At 32.9% G+C, this 17,549-nt stretch overlaps 1 protein-coding gene across 4 annotated transcripts in view; it reads right to left on the minus strand.

Moving 5' to 3' along the window:
* Positions 1-29: 29 nt before the first annotated feature.
* Positions 30-17,549, minus strand: part of LOC126825589 (GATOR complex protein Iml1) — a 54,530-nt gene continuing 37,010 nt past the window's right edge. For 2 of the 4 annotated variants that reach the window (XM_050555257.2, XM_050555253.2), the window contains 10 exons: positions 15,727-15,798; positions 14,861-14,993; positions 12,760-12,874; positions 12,021-12,230; positions 11,434-11,475; positions 9,561-9,587; positions 6,217-6,380; positions 5,192-5,357; positions 4,679-4,739; positions 30-3,847 (listed from right to left, as the gene is read on the minus strand). In XM_050555257.2, coding sequence (XP_050411214.1) covers positions 3,436-3,847; positions 4,679-4,739; positions 5,192-5,357; positions 6,217-6,380; positions 9,561-9,587; positions 11,434-11,475; positions 12,021-12,230; positions 12,760-12,874; positions 14,861-14,993; positions 15,727-15,798 — 1,402 coding nt within the window. In that variant the 3' untranslated portion in view covers positions 30-3,435. The remainder of the gene's footprint in view (positions 3,848-4,678; positions 4,740-5,191; positions 5,358-6,216; positions 6,381-9,560; positions 9,588-11,433; positions 11,476-12,020; positions 12,231-12,759; positions 12,875-14,860; positions 14,994-15,726; positions 15,799-17,549) is intronic. The other 2 variants (XM_050555255.2, XM_050555256.2) reach the window with 2 other exon arrangements.

Genomic DNA, 17,549 nt, shown 5'->3' on the forward strand with positions numbered 1-17,549 from the left:
CAGATCACATAATAAACGATGAAACAAAGTTTTTGAGTTTTGTGTTTAATAAGAAAATCCAGAAATTGATTACATTGTATGTAGAAATGATATATATTAATACAGTTAATAACCATTCTGATACATCACAACCAACAAATCATATATATATCATATAAGCATTTCTTACCCTTTTACATAGTTTGACTAGATATTGTACATTATGAAAAAAAAACACACATAAAGGAAACAAAAATTAACAGCTTTCTTATCCATATATACGTATCCCATGTAAACATCAAATTTATTTAATTCACAACTTTCTGGTACATTACCCTATTGTTGTTAATGAACATATCGATGGCTTGGAACACACCTGTACTATGTCCATTTTTAAGGTTTGAGAAAAAAACGTATTTTAAGATTTCAATAAGCTATAAAAAAGTAAGTTATCAGTGGATGTATATGGTTTCAGGAAAGATTATTGCTTGAATCAATTCAAATAGGCTGATAGAGACGCACTTCAACTTAAGCACAGCATACAGCTGATTTTTGGATAAATGTGATCCACAATGACTTATGTCCGTACTTTTTTGTCAGAATAATTGCACAAAAGACTTATGTCCGGACATGGACTATGTGTGTTCTAAAGAAATATGTGGGTAGTGCACAACAAATGACTTATGTCCGTACTTTTTTGTTCAAATTGATGTACAAATGACTTATGTCCGCACTTTTTTGCCAGAATAAATGCACAAAAGACTTATGTCCGGACATGGACTATGTGTGCTCTAAAGAAATATGTGGGTAGTACATAACACTTATGGTTATTGTGCCTTTTCGACAGCTTTAAATTGTCAGGGGACTTGTATCTTTTTACACAACAAGCGCCCTGGAATAAGGATTTTTAATATCTAAAAATCTTATTTTCACCAAAAATGGACATAGTACAGTTGTGCTCTAAGCCATCGATATATTCTTTTATATATAACTGTCAAAACAATATGAAAAGGCCTTTCAGACCATCTCATTACTAGCCAATGAAAGATGCTACCATTTTATGACTGTTGATGGTCTTGCTCTATAAGAGGGACCATGCAAGTGTAAAAATAAGTGAGTTTATATATTTAGAACTGATCTATTGATATTACATGTTCCTGAAGCAACGACTGCGAGTTTTAAAACCTCTGGACGTTGCTTGTTTACTTCTCAATTCCTGAACTTATAGCTATGTTATCTAGAGACAGGTGAGCAGTAGCGTCCAATCAGAGGTTGTGACATCGCAACCTCCACGGAAACCTTGACAGTGAATGAACCTTGAACTTTGCAACTTGATTATCACAGGTAGACATTTTAGCTTGAAAGCGTGAGACTTGGTATTCGCGACGATCGAGGAATCAGATTGGCTCACAAGCTGGGCTTGTACCCAATCAAAATTAGTGCTGAAATATGCAGGGTATTACGTGAAGGCCTTGATAAGATGTACGTAGTTAAAGCGAGATTGAGCCTTCTATTGAAGATGTTGACATTAGAACATCAGTATATGGAAGAGGAAATGGAATGAAATCGGGTTTAACATCCTACTGTTCTGCTCCGAACTGGGCTAATGAAGACGGGCATACGCCATACAGTGTGCCATAGGGAAAATTTTGCCCGGACAGTGGCACTACGGCCTACTCATATCGAATTCCAACTGTCAAGGGATCTTTTATGTGCACGTCAAGACAAAACTGCAAATCGATTAATTGATATCACTTTTATACTTCATTACTTTACTGACCTTTGTAACATGACATATAGATGATAAATACATCTTTAATGGTAGTTGCATACAACTATCTACACAAGCCAAATGATTACTTAATGCAATAAACTATTTCATTCCACTTCTTGGAACTAGGGCCAAATTTAAGGCAGTGCCAATAGTGAAGCTGCACAGTGTACCAAGATTTTAGGCCTAAATATGTCCTAAAACAATTAGATGTTTTAATTTTTCTAAAAAAAATTGTTGATCCAAAACAGACTTCATGTTAAATTCATTTTTGTTATTTGTTTAAAAATAATAGCTAAATACACAAATAGAGAGGTCATCAAGAATTGTTAACAATGAGCCCCATCATTAAATTCAGCACAGAAATGAACACAGCTGTTTAATTAGAATTTGATTGTCTTTACATTTATTTTATTTATGTTGATGATAGTTACACTATCCTAACTAGTATAACTACATCTTTAATAAGTTTATGTTCAGTTGAACTCATGTGGCCTCTGCAGTGTGGACCAATTAATAGATTAAGACTGAAACAAAATACAGATGGAAATTTAATTATATTAAACAGTTTTGTAAATGTGAATGTAAAACAAAATACCAAAAATTGACGTGATGTGTATTCAATAAATCATGTACGAAATATATATGGTGGAATTCTACACCTACATTTAATAATAATCATTTGACTGCTCTGTGGCGCTTTACAAAATACTGACAGAACAAGGTAAAAAATATATAATTTTATAACAACACTTTATCATATCACAGCATATCATTCATATCACATTGTAATAAAATCAACTATATACACTTATGGTAAAAAAAACAAACATGGATTTTTTCATATCCATTGGGTAATTGAAACAAAGGAATAGGTGTAATAATTTATTGGGACTTGTGATACCATGGGGGCTAATACGGTAATTCAAATGTGTTAATGTGAGTTTGTTTCTTGAAAAGCTAACACAAGCACAGCTTTCGCTGTAATCCTTAATTCTAGCTAAATTTGCCTATTACCAGGCAATTTTTTGTGGCTTCAAATGTTATATAAATTAGACTTTTATTCACATGACAAACAGGCAAACCCATAATCAACTCTCTAGACTATTGGATGACTTAGATATTGAGTGGATTAGACAATGACTGCCATATCTGCGTCAAATGCTGATATGGCTGGATAAAAGGACTGGCAATCAAAGACTTCATTTACTATCATGGCTATGGCACTTAACAATCGAGAATATGAACTGTGGGCTGAGTTTTATCTGCCAATTACGTATCTTGTCAAAACTTCAAACATTCTTCGAATAAAGTAATCTGACTGAAATTTTCAATGCATTCATTTTTCACTATTATAGCAAAATTGGCCAGCTTTCTCTAAATCTTGCATAATGTTTTTTAAACATAAGATTACTTCAATGATAAAGCACTTGGGTACAAATTAAAAGCACATATTCATGCATACTGAATTCATAAAATATTTATAAATTTTAAATGTAAATTCTTGAACATGGCACATACAATTTTTAGACTAACATAATACCGACATACCAAAGCCAGATCATACATCATCTGTCAAAATAATACACACAGTATTACCGTAATGCCATTCTTAATGGCATGAGTGGCATTTAAAGCACAAATATCTTGAATCACAGCACTATTTAAATATCCAGACAAATAAATTATAAATCTTTTGTTTTGTATTCATTCCACAATTCTAATAAACGACCATCGCTGTTTGATACAAACTTCCTAAAATCGGCCAACACTTTATTTTGGAAATGTTCATCTCCGGTGTTTGACGATCTCCAGCGTTTTGACAACATGAAATTCCACGACCAAAGAAAACCTGTTTCTGTATGTGATTCTTCTGGTTCCTGTTGTCGAGCAATGTAATCTTTACAAAGATCTGATGATGATCTTTTACTAAAGCTTGAGGTGTAATGTGTTTCAACTGATTTAGGAGATAATAGTTTATAATCTGGTATAATGATGAACATACCACCAGTACAATGTACATATTGGTTAACTTCAGTATTAGTATCGTCAGATATCACTCCAGCTGAATATACACCAGCAGGAAGAAAACCAAACCTGTATGAAAAGAAGAAAAAAGTTCAGTTTGTTGCCAGTGGTTAACAGGTAGAGAGTAAAGTGGAGGGGATAAAGAGAGATGTGATTTAACCAGATTATTGTGGGACTAACATGGTATATTTTATATTTTGTTTCATCAGACTCTTTAAAATGGGAAACCAATAGGATTACTTCCTGTCATGTACCAATTTAGGATTGAACCCCTGACTTTCATTGATCTACAATTTGATAGATCACACCCTCCCCACCTCCTCCACCCCCTGTCAGTTAAATAAAGAGTGTTAAAATTCTGATTTATATTTCTCTTTCTTAAGCAGTGGACACACTAGCCGAATCAATCGGCGTCGAAATTCGCCTAGTGTGTCTACTGTCATTCGTCCGAATCAAACAGGTTTGATATATTCGGCCTGGTGTGTCCGCTTCGCCAAAGCATTCGGCTGAATATAGAATTCATTAGCCAATCACCACTCATTTCGAGAAGTCACGTGATAAGATTGAAGACATAGACGCCGCCATGTTTAATCATGTGACGTGAAAGGTGATGCAATCGACAGGTTGAATCGGGCGAACCTTTCGGCTAGTGTGTCCACCCATTCGGCCGAATACAATTCGGCGCCGAACGATTCGGCTAATGTGTCCACTGCTTTAGACATTGACACACTCCTGCTGAGGTCTCAAGATGTGTTTCAAATGGAAGGATAATGAAAGAACTTTTATCCTCTTCATTCTAGATTCCTTGGTCAGATTAAGATGTTTATTTTCTTTAATCATGTACAAGTAATTTTTAGCATTACATAATTTGTCAAATATATAAAATATACCAATACTCACTTCTTAATGATAATTTGTTGAAAATGTAGTAACTGTTCTTGCCTAGCATTTTCTGAAAGGTCTGAAATGGAAAATCATTAATTTTGGAAGAGGTAAACATATAAACTATCTATCTTTAATACAAAACATTTATTGTGCTACTCCATCACTAAAACTTGTCAATCAAATGATTCAGATTTATATAACTTTACGAGTGAAAATTGGCTGACAGGAGCCATCTGAAATATGTTAACTAGTATAAAGTGTGAAAGGCTCTTAGAAACTTAGTTGAATACAACTATTTGAGGCTATTGACCGTGTCCATAACCTTGTGATAATGTTGTTGGTATGTAAATCTAGAAATTAGTTTGCATACCCATTGAAAACCAGAGCTGGGTGTACTCATCAAAAATACCAGTTGTGCCTACTCATTGAAAACCAAAGTTGCTAGTGCTTGGTTTGCATCATTCTCATAGTGAAAACTTAGACCTGATGTAGACATATATAATGTGTGTATTTACTGTGAAGACTAACCTTGAATCTCAAAATCGTCATTGAATATAGTATCCATCTTTAATGGAACAAATTTTGGACCACGAAGAGGATCAGAATTTGGAGAATTAGGTAAAGCAAAAGGGTCAACTGGAACTGGTAGAAAGTGAAAACCACTAGATACTGCTTTTCTTGTCCAACTATATACCTGTAATAGTATGGATAAATACCGTTACAGATGAAAATGTGAAAATTCTTAAAATAAGGCTCCAGCCAACCATTAATTTTGTTATTCAAAAGGCCAGTCATATTCCCGAAGCAATGGCCTGAGAAATCCCTCTCTAGCCATTGCTGTATTGAGAGTGAAAACTTGATCTCTGATGAAGTGAATCTATTTTTATCGCCCAACAATCTGATTAAAATACAGATCTATATTTCTTTTTGTCTTTTAAAACTTTCGATGGCCTCTACTACATGAAGATCTGACCTGTTGTAGTAGAAGATCGCATCAGAGGTCATACAACATTTGATTAACTAATCAGTGTTGATGTTTCTAGTGAGTTTTCTCTCCAATTCCGTGCACCTCACGCCCAAAACTTGCCGTAACAGACGGTTTCATTAGCTAATCCCTCACATCAACCAGAACGTGGGTTATATAACAACTCTTCCAGATCCTAGAGTAGTAAAGACAAGTAAAACCAAATTTTGAACTACAACATCTACTTGACACCACACTAGGTCATATCTGGACTAACACATGGTAGAAAGTTTACATCAATATTTCACTTGTGCATGATGGTCTTGATCAGATGGAGGAAGCCCAGGGGTCCTCAGAAAAACAACGAAGTTGGGCAGGTGCCCTACTCCTTGTCATGTAAAAGCTTGGGATCGAAATACATGTATTGTCACTTAACTGAATGACAGATGTAATGATTTAAATGGCACATATTAGATCACTAGATGCCCCTGTTGATTAGAACAACCAATTTTGAGCAGAAATGGTGGAATAATGTCCTATTTATCCCCAGAAGGAATATTTATTTTAAAATTATAAGCTAGAATCTTACCAGTTCACCAAGAAGACAACCGGTAGCTACCATCCATTGAACTTGTAATTCAAATGCTGTATTTGGGCGATAGTAGGCATGGTAACGCGCTGTAGCCCATTCTAATCTTTCACTCTTTTTATTAATATCTACATCCACATTGACAAACTTGTTGTGTTTTGTTGCTGAAACAAAATCATATTATTGGTCAACGTGAACAACAAGTCTCATCTAATCATGAATTAAAGTATAAAAACTCCTACCCTAAGTGTAAGCAAGAGGCTAATCAATCTTTACATCACTGTTTGCATTCTGCCCTTGGGATTCATGTGCATTGTCTGGTGGCAAGTTCCCCCTAGATTTGTTTTCTTGTTCTATTCTTTCTTTGTATAACTGGACAGTTGGTCTACATTGTCTATAAGAGTTAAACTCTTTTTTTGCAAGAATCAACTTTCAAGAATACAGATGCATTATGCAGGGGGTAAATCTGCCGGTTGCAGGTCTTTTTTCTGGCTTCAAATGTTATATAAATTATTATTTAGCCATTTATTCACATGACTAGCCCATAATCAACTCTCTAAATCATTGGATGGCTGAGATATTAATTGGATTAGACCATCCATGGCATATAAATTGGTTACTGTTAAAATGGACATCACTCGATAGAAGGACTGACAATAACGAATTTGTTTATTATCATGGCAATGGTACTTGACAATCAGCTATTTCTTGTCAAAATTTCAAACAATCATAATAATGTAAGTAATTTGACTGAAATTTTCAATATATTCATTTTTTATTATGGAACTGTTATAGCAAAAATGGCCAGCTGTTTATCTAAATCTTACATAAGGTAAGAGTAGTCAAAATTTTAATTTTGAGCATAATGGCTTTGCTACATTGATATGTATTATATAGCATCACATTGGCCTTTGAAGTATGGCACATAAATATGATTTTAAAATGCATTAAGCATTAAAGTAATACTGATGATATTAATGAGAAAGTTGATTAACCATGGAAACATGATGGTGGCTATAATTCCATATTTATTATGCTACAAAGCCTTGAAACAGTCAGTTACCCTACATTAATTGCTGACCAATTAGCCTACATAAATGGCAGACCAATTAGCCTACATCAATGGTGGACCAATTAGCCTACATCAATGGCAGATCAATTAGCCTACTTCTTTGTAAATTTAAGAATGCTAAACCACAATATTAACTACCGTTAATTCATCATATTAAAAGTCTCAATCAATTGTCAGTTTCAAATCCCACTGAAATTCAATTCTATTCAAATGCCTAAATGTGTAATTACTGCACTACACAAAATTGACAATGTAAAATGAGTAAAATGCAAAGAAAAAGAATGACATTAATACAGTACATTAAAAGCTGAAAGATTGAACTGTGCTGAAAACTAAAATAATATCAAAGTGAGCGAGTACATTAATGTGAAGGAAAAAATAAATTCATGTTATTAATGAGCTCCAGCACCAATAAACCATAAACTGCTGATAAAACTGACTAAAGAAGCTCTCTATTGTTGGATATTACAATATAATATACAGACTGCTATAAAAGAGAAGTATTAACAAGTACAAATTATAACTATTTTATAAATGGTCTGTAAAAATCATTCCCTATATGTTCAGTTATATTGTGTTAAGGTATTTAAGTATATTTATTCTTAATGTCAGGGGCAGATTCATAAATCTAAGTAAAGGGGAACGGAGTGGAGGACAGTAGCTTGGGACATTTGGATGATATCCCCTGGTAATAATAGTTTCGACTGTTTGCTTCCCCTCCTCAAATTCACTCCTGAACATCATTATTCATTTAATATTTGCAGGTGTTTGTTGGGTTTTTTTCAAGGCTCACTGTACATAAAACACTAAATTCTTATTATATTGAGTTTGGTCAGATCTTCCACATCTATATATGTGATAATTTTTAATGTTAAACTTGTTTTTATGTAATTAAGCATATCTGTGTATAAATAAAAAAAACTTCATAAAATATGGACTGTAAAATTATTACTTGTCTATGACCAATAAAGTTGGCAGTGTGGAATCAATAGAAACCAATGTGAACTTTGGATGGCCTTAAAATTTGTTGGATTTGATTAATTTGGAGCAAAATGTTTTATTTGAATAAAAACATATTTGATTTTTTCGGGTATTTTAAACCTTTATTCTGGCATGTTGGGGCTTTTAATTCTGTGTACAATAATTTGTGTGTAATTCATGCATCCTGGCCCAGCGATTTTCCTGCTTATCTTATTGAACCAGAGTTACAAAATTACCCTTCACTAATCTTTGTCTCTTTCCTAAATAACACTTATTACATCCCCTTAACCTCTATTCTATATCAATATAACCATGCGGCTTATAGTAGTTATATGTTATAATTTAAATCTTGAATATCTCAGATTTAATACATTATTAATTTTAAAAGTAATGCCTTCAAATTGAATTCATTTAAACTCTCGGGACAATAACTATTCTATTCCTTCAAAACATTAATTGTATGTATCCTATTAAAAGGTGACTAGCCAAGGGTGAAATTTTATGTAATGCTTATGACATGTTAATCTATTATAATCCCTTGTTGTTTATAAAACTTTTATAGATAGAAAGTAACTGCCAATATTGCCTTTCTCGTGAACACACCAACCGTATGATTAATCTATTAATTGTTTTATTTACCATTGTTTTATTTCTTATATTGTAAATTATTACATCTATGCTTGTTTATGTCAACACTTGATCTCACCAAGTGATTAGTAGTAATTCCTTATAAATATGTGATTGTACTTGATACGTTAGTCTTTTAGGTCTATCCGACTTGTAACATTAGGTACTAGTCGGTTATCCGCGGTCCTGTAGATAATTATTATTATAAGTTTTTAATATTAAAGATCTGAAGAACCATTCCAGACTCTTGTAATATCTTAAGGATCTCACGGTCACATCAGAAATCTTCAGCCTATTTTATTTCATCATTTTAAAGATTTTGGGACACTATATTATATAATTGTTTTAAGATTAATGATGATTATAACTATGTCATTTATTGTAAGAAACAAGACTTGAACTAAAAGTTTACGACACAAGTAGTGGAGTTACTCTTGACAAATACAGCCATTGTTTCAAAAGAAAATTTACATAAATAATTACTGGTCCACCATCTAGACTATATATTATAAGTTTATCTAAGAATTAATCCAACTAAATAAAGAATCTATAAGTGAGTGAAGATTATTAATTTGTTGTTGTTGTTTTGCAAGATGAAGACATAACAACATTTGACAAACTATATAATATAAACACCTTGGCCGTACAATATTGTTATACTTACCCTTAACTTCACATAGATTGACTTTTCCTGTAAAAAATGGACATGGTAACACACAAAACCATGAAGATGAATGAATAATGAAATGGATTTGTAAACAGATAATGGAAAGGAATGAAGACCCATTTCTTTCCATATACAACACATCATTTTGAGACTAACAGATGATCATTTATGATTAGGTATGGAATATATTTGCACCCCCTATAAATAACCAGGAATTCTTTATGTGCACTACTAAATTTTACATCTGACATCTATTTTTCTTCTTATTTGAATGAGAAGATCGACTTTCCTGTAGAAACTGGATTCAAACAAGCCAACAGTGAGGCTGATGTCCCCCGCCAAAATCCCCAAATAAATAGATGACACATATTAATTAATCGCACATTTATGTTTTTCAAAAGTATCGAGCAATCAAACTATACACTTAATTTCATCACTCTCTATCAGATAAAATTAAGATTGTCTTGTCCCAAAGCATCGATCAATGAAATTGATTAATTCTGCTTAGCTTCAGCTCGAAATGTTAATCATTGAACTCAGTCAAGACATTCACCTAATGAACATCTAAATCAAGTTTAAACATTCTACCTCAATTAAAAGAAGAGTTGTTATGTTCCAAAGTCTTGACCAATCAAATTGCCTATTGCTCCTTAGCCTAAGCAGAAAATTCACTCCATCGAACTTAGTCAAGGTAATGAACGCCTACACCAAGTTTGAACATTCTACCTCAATTAGAAGAAGAGTTATTGTGTTTAAAAGTCTCGACCAATCAAATTGCTTATCGCTCTGCTTACCCTCAGAAGAAAATGTTCTTTACAAAACTTAGTCAAGGTATTGATGTAATGAAACTATACACCAACTTTCCTCACTCTCACTTAATTTGAACTAAAGTTATCATGTCCCAAAGCATCAACCAAACACATTGCTTATCTCTGCTTACCCTAAGCAGAAAATTCTCATCTTCGAACTCCATCAAGGCATTCACCTAATAGAGACCTACGCCAAGTGTGAACATTCTAACTCAATTAGAATGAGAGTTATTGTGTTCCAAATCTCGACCAATCAAATTGCTCGTCGCTCTGCTTACCCTGAGCAGAAAATGCTCATTATCGAATGGTATTGATGTAATAAAGCTATACACCAAGTTTCATCACTCTCACTTAATTAGAACTAAAGTTATCGTGTCCCAAAGCATCAACTAATCAAATTGCTTATCTCTGCTTAACCTCAGCAGAAAATGCTCATCTTTGAACTCCATCAAGGCATTGACCTAATCAACGCCTACACCAAGTTTGAACATTCTAGCTCAATTAGAAATAAAGTTATTGTGTCCCAAAAAGTGTGACGGACAGACAGACAGACGGACGGACGAACCCATTTTAATAGTCCCCTGCTTTCTTCGAAAGGCGGGGGACAAAAATCTCAATGTAATATTCTTATATCACAAAAAGATTTGAACTTAGAAGATATTTTAGTTATGAATCCAGAGTCTGAACCACATGATTACGTATGTAAGGTCTAATAACAGAAGTAAATACAGATTTCTATTATAACCCATACTTCAGTCTATGTATGCAGTATATATGATGTATAAATGTATATGTAAATTGTATGTAGTTAAACATAGCAATCAATAAAAAAAATAACATTAACAGTAAATAAAATCTTAAAACCCATAATTAAATAAAACCATATGAACTATAAAAACATCCTGATTTTATCAAAACTAGATAATACCTAAGGATATATTCAATAACGGTCACCACTGCCACCAAATAAAAAGTATACAACAATAATATTATAAATATAGGTTAGAGATCTACGAAATGTTATATATATACTAGGCCTACACAATGATAATATAACAAACCTTCTGTTATTTTACAAATAAATGTATACGGCAGATTGTAACCTAAAGGGGGGAAAATTTCAAGGTTGAATTTTTTTTTATTAAAAGTATTAATCAAACAACCACAACAAATTTAAACTATGAAAACTTTAAAATTCTGGTCTCTAGAGTCCACAATTTTTCATAAAGTCAGCAGCTAAATTTAACATATATCACAAAATTTTATTTACAGCAATTTTTTAAAAATAAACTCATAAACCTCTGGTGTGTAATGTTGACAACATATGACGCAAAAGTGTTCAGAAGACATACCAAAATAACATGTTGTTGAAGTTTCTAAAATTGTCAATTTTTAGACCAATATGGTTTTTGAAAAAAATACTTTTGATCATATAGAAAGCTCTGTTTTTAACTTTTATTTTGGCATATTGAGGCTTTAATAGGGAAAACAGAGGGAAAAACTATTTGAAAACTGTAATAAGATATATATATAATTTAATTATTAATCTCTCAATACAAATGTATCCAATATGCAATTAGTAACAACCAAACAATTATTCAATAATTCCAAGATACTTTTAACAAAATATATCAAATCTCGTTCTTACCTAACTGTTGGCCTTTATCACGACAATTCAATCCAGATAAAACTCGCCAATCATCTGATTCATCATCAAATGGGGCAAGTTCCTCATCTCTCAGATAGAATTTTTTCATTTCTTGTATTTCTTCCTCCTCTTGACAGTGTTTTATAGAAACTTCACAGAATTCATTTTGGAAGAACATATTGTATGGTTGTCCTGTTCCCAGATTTAAATCTAAAGAGAAATATGAAATGAAGGGTGCATTTAATAATCAGCGATTAACATGATCACAAATAGTGAAATGGAGCTTTTAACGAACACCAAATTGTTTTGGTTTACGTTAATGTATTCATCCAGTCCAAATCATGGCACGTGTGGATCAATATGAAAAAGAATCCCTTAATTTATATTTGAGTAATGTTACTTTTTAAAATTGTTTGTTTTACTACATAATTATAAATTTAACTGAAAAATATATCCTTGAATATCCTTGTAGCAGGAGGATGATGTATACTATTACACAAAACAACTGTAGTAGTGTTGTGCTCTTTCAGACTTCCTAAGATTTAAAGACCACAAAAATAGGTACAGTAATAAGACTAGAGATAGGGGTAGAAATTGTGTCGATCTTAGTCTTAGTGGAGTGGATTTAAAGTACATTATAAATGATACATATTATTATTAAATCACAAGTATAATATGGATGAACTGAACACCAACTGCTTGTAATGCACATTCAGAGATTTGATCTTAGTATTCTTACCTTGTGTTTTTTGTTTAGATGTAGGTGTAACAACCATGTAGATATAAAATCCATAAATAAATCTATGTTTAGGATTCCCTGATGCATGAATTATCAATTGATCATCTAATAATTTCTGTAAAATGAATAATATAACTAAAATAACACTCCATTTCATAAACTGTCACGGAAAAATGTACTTCACAGAAAAACATTATTATGAGGTCTTAAAAATAAAGATGACCTTAGTACACAGTGTTGAAAGCATTTGAAGGGAATGTGGTTTAAGTTTCATCCACAGTCAAAATCTTAAATGTGTAATGTATATTCAAACTAACGAGAAAAAGATTTGTTTAGAGACACAATATAATATATCTTTCAACGTAATTCAAGCCAACCATATTTAAAATAATACAATGTTAAAACAGGTGCCATCCATGAGCATTCTAGTATGAACATTATTTCTATGAGATGTGTGTCGATAGCGCGCACCCTTATTCAAATGACTGAATTGTGGTAGACACTTTGCAATAATACATTTTATTAATTTTTAAATTAATAAAATGTATTAAATGTGGGCTTATTATGTAATTTGTTTTTAAAATATATCTTTTGACAAAAATAAGTTCTGCTGGTTGGTAAGGTGATCTAATTGAACAGTATCTAAATATATAAGTGCCTAGAGAATATAAAAGTGAAATATATCCTCCTGAACTAATATTAAATAGAGAAAATTCCGGCACTTGTTCTTGACCTGGACATCAATATAATTAACAATAAATTTAATGTCGGTATTTTCGATAAAACAGACAAATTTGGTTTTGAAGTAGTAAAATACCCGTCAATCTATAGTAACATACCAGATACCACGCTATATAGTGTTTTCTATTCACAGGCATTACGATTTTTGACAATATGTAACAATAAAGAACTATTTCTTTCCCGAATAAAATCTCTTTACTTTAAATGCACTGCCAAAGGCGGTACACAATTACGTATTTTAAAAGAAATTTCAAAACTTCCATTTCTTCAACATACCAAGTTTGACATTTCTTATAAGTATATAACCGACTACATATTGGATAATGATCCAATTTAAATTTTATTTTAAATTTTCTGTAGTTACCTAACCCTGTCTGAATTACCCCCCCTATTTTTTATGCCAAATACACATACATAGTACGATTAAGCTTTTAAAGTTATTTTATCTGGATTATCGCCCTTTTTATTGTGATTTTTTATCACCTTCTAAGTTATGATGTCATTCCCAAAATAACGTCACAACACTCAGTCAGCAGACGGCTGTCTTTTGAGACAGTCTACATTTCCTATTTGCTTCTTTGTATTCAGTTTTGTTTTTGTTTTTGTGACGGATGGAACATGTGCCCTATATGTATTCAATATACCTCAATTCCATTGAATACTGAAACGTTTCTTGATTGATTTTAGAGCATTTAGGTTTAGACTACTTTTTTATACATTTCACCGATGTTGTTACTTGTGTAGTTGAATTTTACTACATATGCTTACATTCATATTTCGTGTAGCATATAGCAGATCATGACTCATGCTGGCATTACACAATGGTTTCTTTGGGTTGTATTCCTGATTGTTTTCAAATTTGAGTAAGTCTGTGTCACTACAGACCCGGGACTGTACAGCACAGTGGACGCTTACGGCTAGCCCCCGGATCCATTCACTTTTTTTGAATTGTTTGTCTGTTTGTGTTTTTCTGAGTATATGTCTTGTCCCTGTATCTGGTTTTTTGTGTGTAAATTTTGTGTGGTGCCGTCCCCATGCACTTACTATTAGATCCATTATTCTTAATGTACACCTTGTGAAATGTGGGTTTTTCCCAATTAATTTAGAACATCAATCAGAAGAAATGGGGTATAATATTCACTTTTGTGACTAAAGGTAAATATTTGCTTGCATGTAGAGGCCTTCAGCAATGGGGGGAAACCACAGATCCTAGAGAAAGCCCACATGGTTAGACAGGCAATCATACACCATGTCACATTAAACCACTAAGAAACCCACTGTCCCCAGTAGTCACATTTAGATTAAAAACATGCCCTGATTACAGATTATATGGTAGGATAATAAAAGTATACAATAATACCTGCATTAATTGTGAAGCTTCTGGTACGGTTTTAACACCATGTATATTCTGTATACACCATGTAACACATTCAGCTGATATAAAACAGTTCTCTTGTATTCCAGGTTGTTTAGGTAGAAAACATAGACCATTTCTATCAAAACATATTTCATAATTATTTATAAATAAGGTTTTTATTCAGAAAACCATCATAAGACCTTTCTGGTTATACACCATTATAAGATACTATTATAGCAGAGTTTTAGACCTTCGTACTGAAGAATGTTGTCGTTGTTGGGCTTTGATCTTGTTTGCTCACAACACTACATTATATTTATTAATTCCTAGCATTTTCCGAAATTATATCTGGGTTATTTCCCTTATTTTTGTAAAAAAACAATGCCATTCTAACTCATGATATCAACTGGCAGACTATCGCCATTCAGGAGACAGTCAATACTGGTTGCATTATTTCTATTATGTCTTTCTTGTAAATCATTCATTGTTTTTCATTTTGAATTAAGCCTGTATCATTTCATGTCTGGGACTGCACAGCAGAGTGGACGCTTAAGGCTGGCCCTTCGATTCATTCAATTGATTTCATATTTCTTGTAATGTCTGTGTAGTTTGTCCTATCGCTTTTGTTTGTATATAGTGTGGTCCTCCTGCTCTTTACAATTTAAGTTAGCCATCTATCGTGGACCGTTAGCAATAGTTGTAAATTACAATGAAAACTCCCAAGTTTTAGCTTCAGCAGATTTAAACCAAATTTATATATTACAGTAATTAGCTGGTGAAAGGTCTGGAAAATATTCACAATATAATAAATAGGATGTTTCTTATAATTGTGAAATGTATGAGAATAAAAAGAAAGATATGAAACTTACTGTGGATCCATCATAGTTTCGATTATTTTAACTGACGGCGTACTACAAGTGATTTCTTCTTTATGTATTTGTCTATAATATAAAGTATGATCTGGATGTACATTACAAAAGCAAATCGAATAACTTTTGTGGTCAGAGAGTTCACAAGTTTTTGCAAAGTGATCCAGGGGAATAATCTCGAGAAACAATTACCCAAAGTCACTGAAACTTTATAGGCTTCATTCTCTCACTAATCAAATCCGAACAATGTATATAATTTAGATTTATATAATGATAACTTTTGTCACTAGATTTTGGGGGGTTGGATGGCTGAATGGTTAGCGTGCGCGCGCTGTATCATACAGTCTGTCATTGAGTCGACTGGCGTGGTATCGAATCCCCGGTTGTACGTGGCAAGGAGTAGGGTCGCCTGTCCAATCTCGTGTGTTTTCTCCGGGTCCTCCGGTTTCCTCCCACTGCTAAAGACCCCTACGCGCAAGCGAATAATGTAAATAAAATTAAACCATATGTTAGTCCCGAAATGACCTAGTTTGTGTCAAGTGGACGTTAAACCCATTTCTCTCTCTCTCTCTCTCTGTCACTAGATTTTACAAAGAGAACAAGTACAATATTTCTAGAAGTAAACAGTTTCTCTGTCTTATTCATCTAAACACTACCTGTAATAAATGGAAATGGTTGAAATTCTACAGGCTTTTTCTTCTCATTAATTGAATGTTATATACAAATTTCAGGTTTATTGCATTTTCTTAATAAAGTATTCACAAGATTCTATTGAGTGATCAAGAGCTATAACTCTGAGAGTGATTATCAAAAATCAATGAAATTCAAAAGGATTCTTTGTCTAAACAATACAAACATATTTCAACCAAATCGAATAATAACTTTTGTCACAAGAATCTACAAAGTGAGCAATAGCCATAACTGCAAAAGTAATAAAGCACAATTGTTGAAAGTTCATAGGATTTGTTTTTCTCATTCATCTGAACAATGCAAATATATTTCAAGCTGACTGATTGATAACTTTTGTTGTTAAAGCGTTCTCAAGATCTGTAATTCTAGAAGTTATAATCAGGTATTGCTGTGATTCAATAGGCTTTGTCTCACTAATTATGAAAAACACTTACTGTTACATATATTAGAACCAGCGGCTGCCAGGCAGGATACGCCCACATTTTCGAGAGATGGATAGAGAACAAGCTAAAAAGAAAGCGATTTTTCCTACAATCTGGGGCCATAATTCAGGAAGTTACGGTCTGATATGCGCGAATATCGAAAGGAACCGAGGTGTTTGGGTTATAAACTAACATTTCAAGTTTCAACAAAATCGGATAAAAATTGTGACCTCTATAGGGTCCCATTTTGTCTGTCAATTTTGGGCCGATTTTCATGAAATTCAAACTCATTCGTTCTTAGGGTGTTATGGTGATATAATAATACGTTTTTTTAAATCGGATAAAAATTATGACCTCTATAGGGTCCACAAGCTAAAAACATGATTTTTCGTACAATCAGGGGCAATAATTCAGGAAGTTACGGTCCGATATGCGCAAATATCGAAAGGAACCGAGATCTTTGGGTTATCAACGTACATTTCAAGTTTCAACAAAATCGGATAAAAATTGTGACCTCTATAGTGTCCACAAGCTAAAAACGTGATTTTTCGTACAAACAGGGGCCATAATCCATGAAGTTTCGATCCGATACATGCCAATATCGAAAGGAACCGAGATCTTTTGGAGATAAACCTATATTTCAAGTTTCGTCAAAATCGGATAAGAATTGTGACCTGTAGAGTGTCCACAAACAAATTGTGGACGGACGGA

This window comes from Patella vulgata, chromosome 6 (assembly GCF_932274485.2).
Source record: "Patella vulgata chromosome 6, xgPatVulg1.2, whole genome shotgun sequence".
Taxonomy (NCBI): Eukaryota; Metazoa; Mollusca; class Gastropoda; family Patellidae; genus Patella; species Patella vulgata.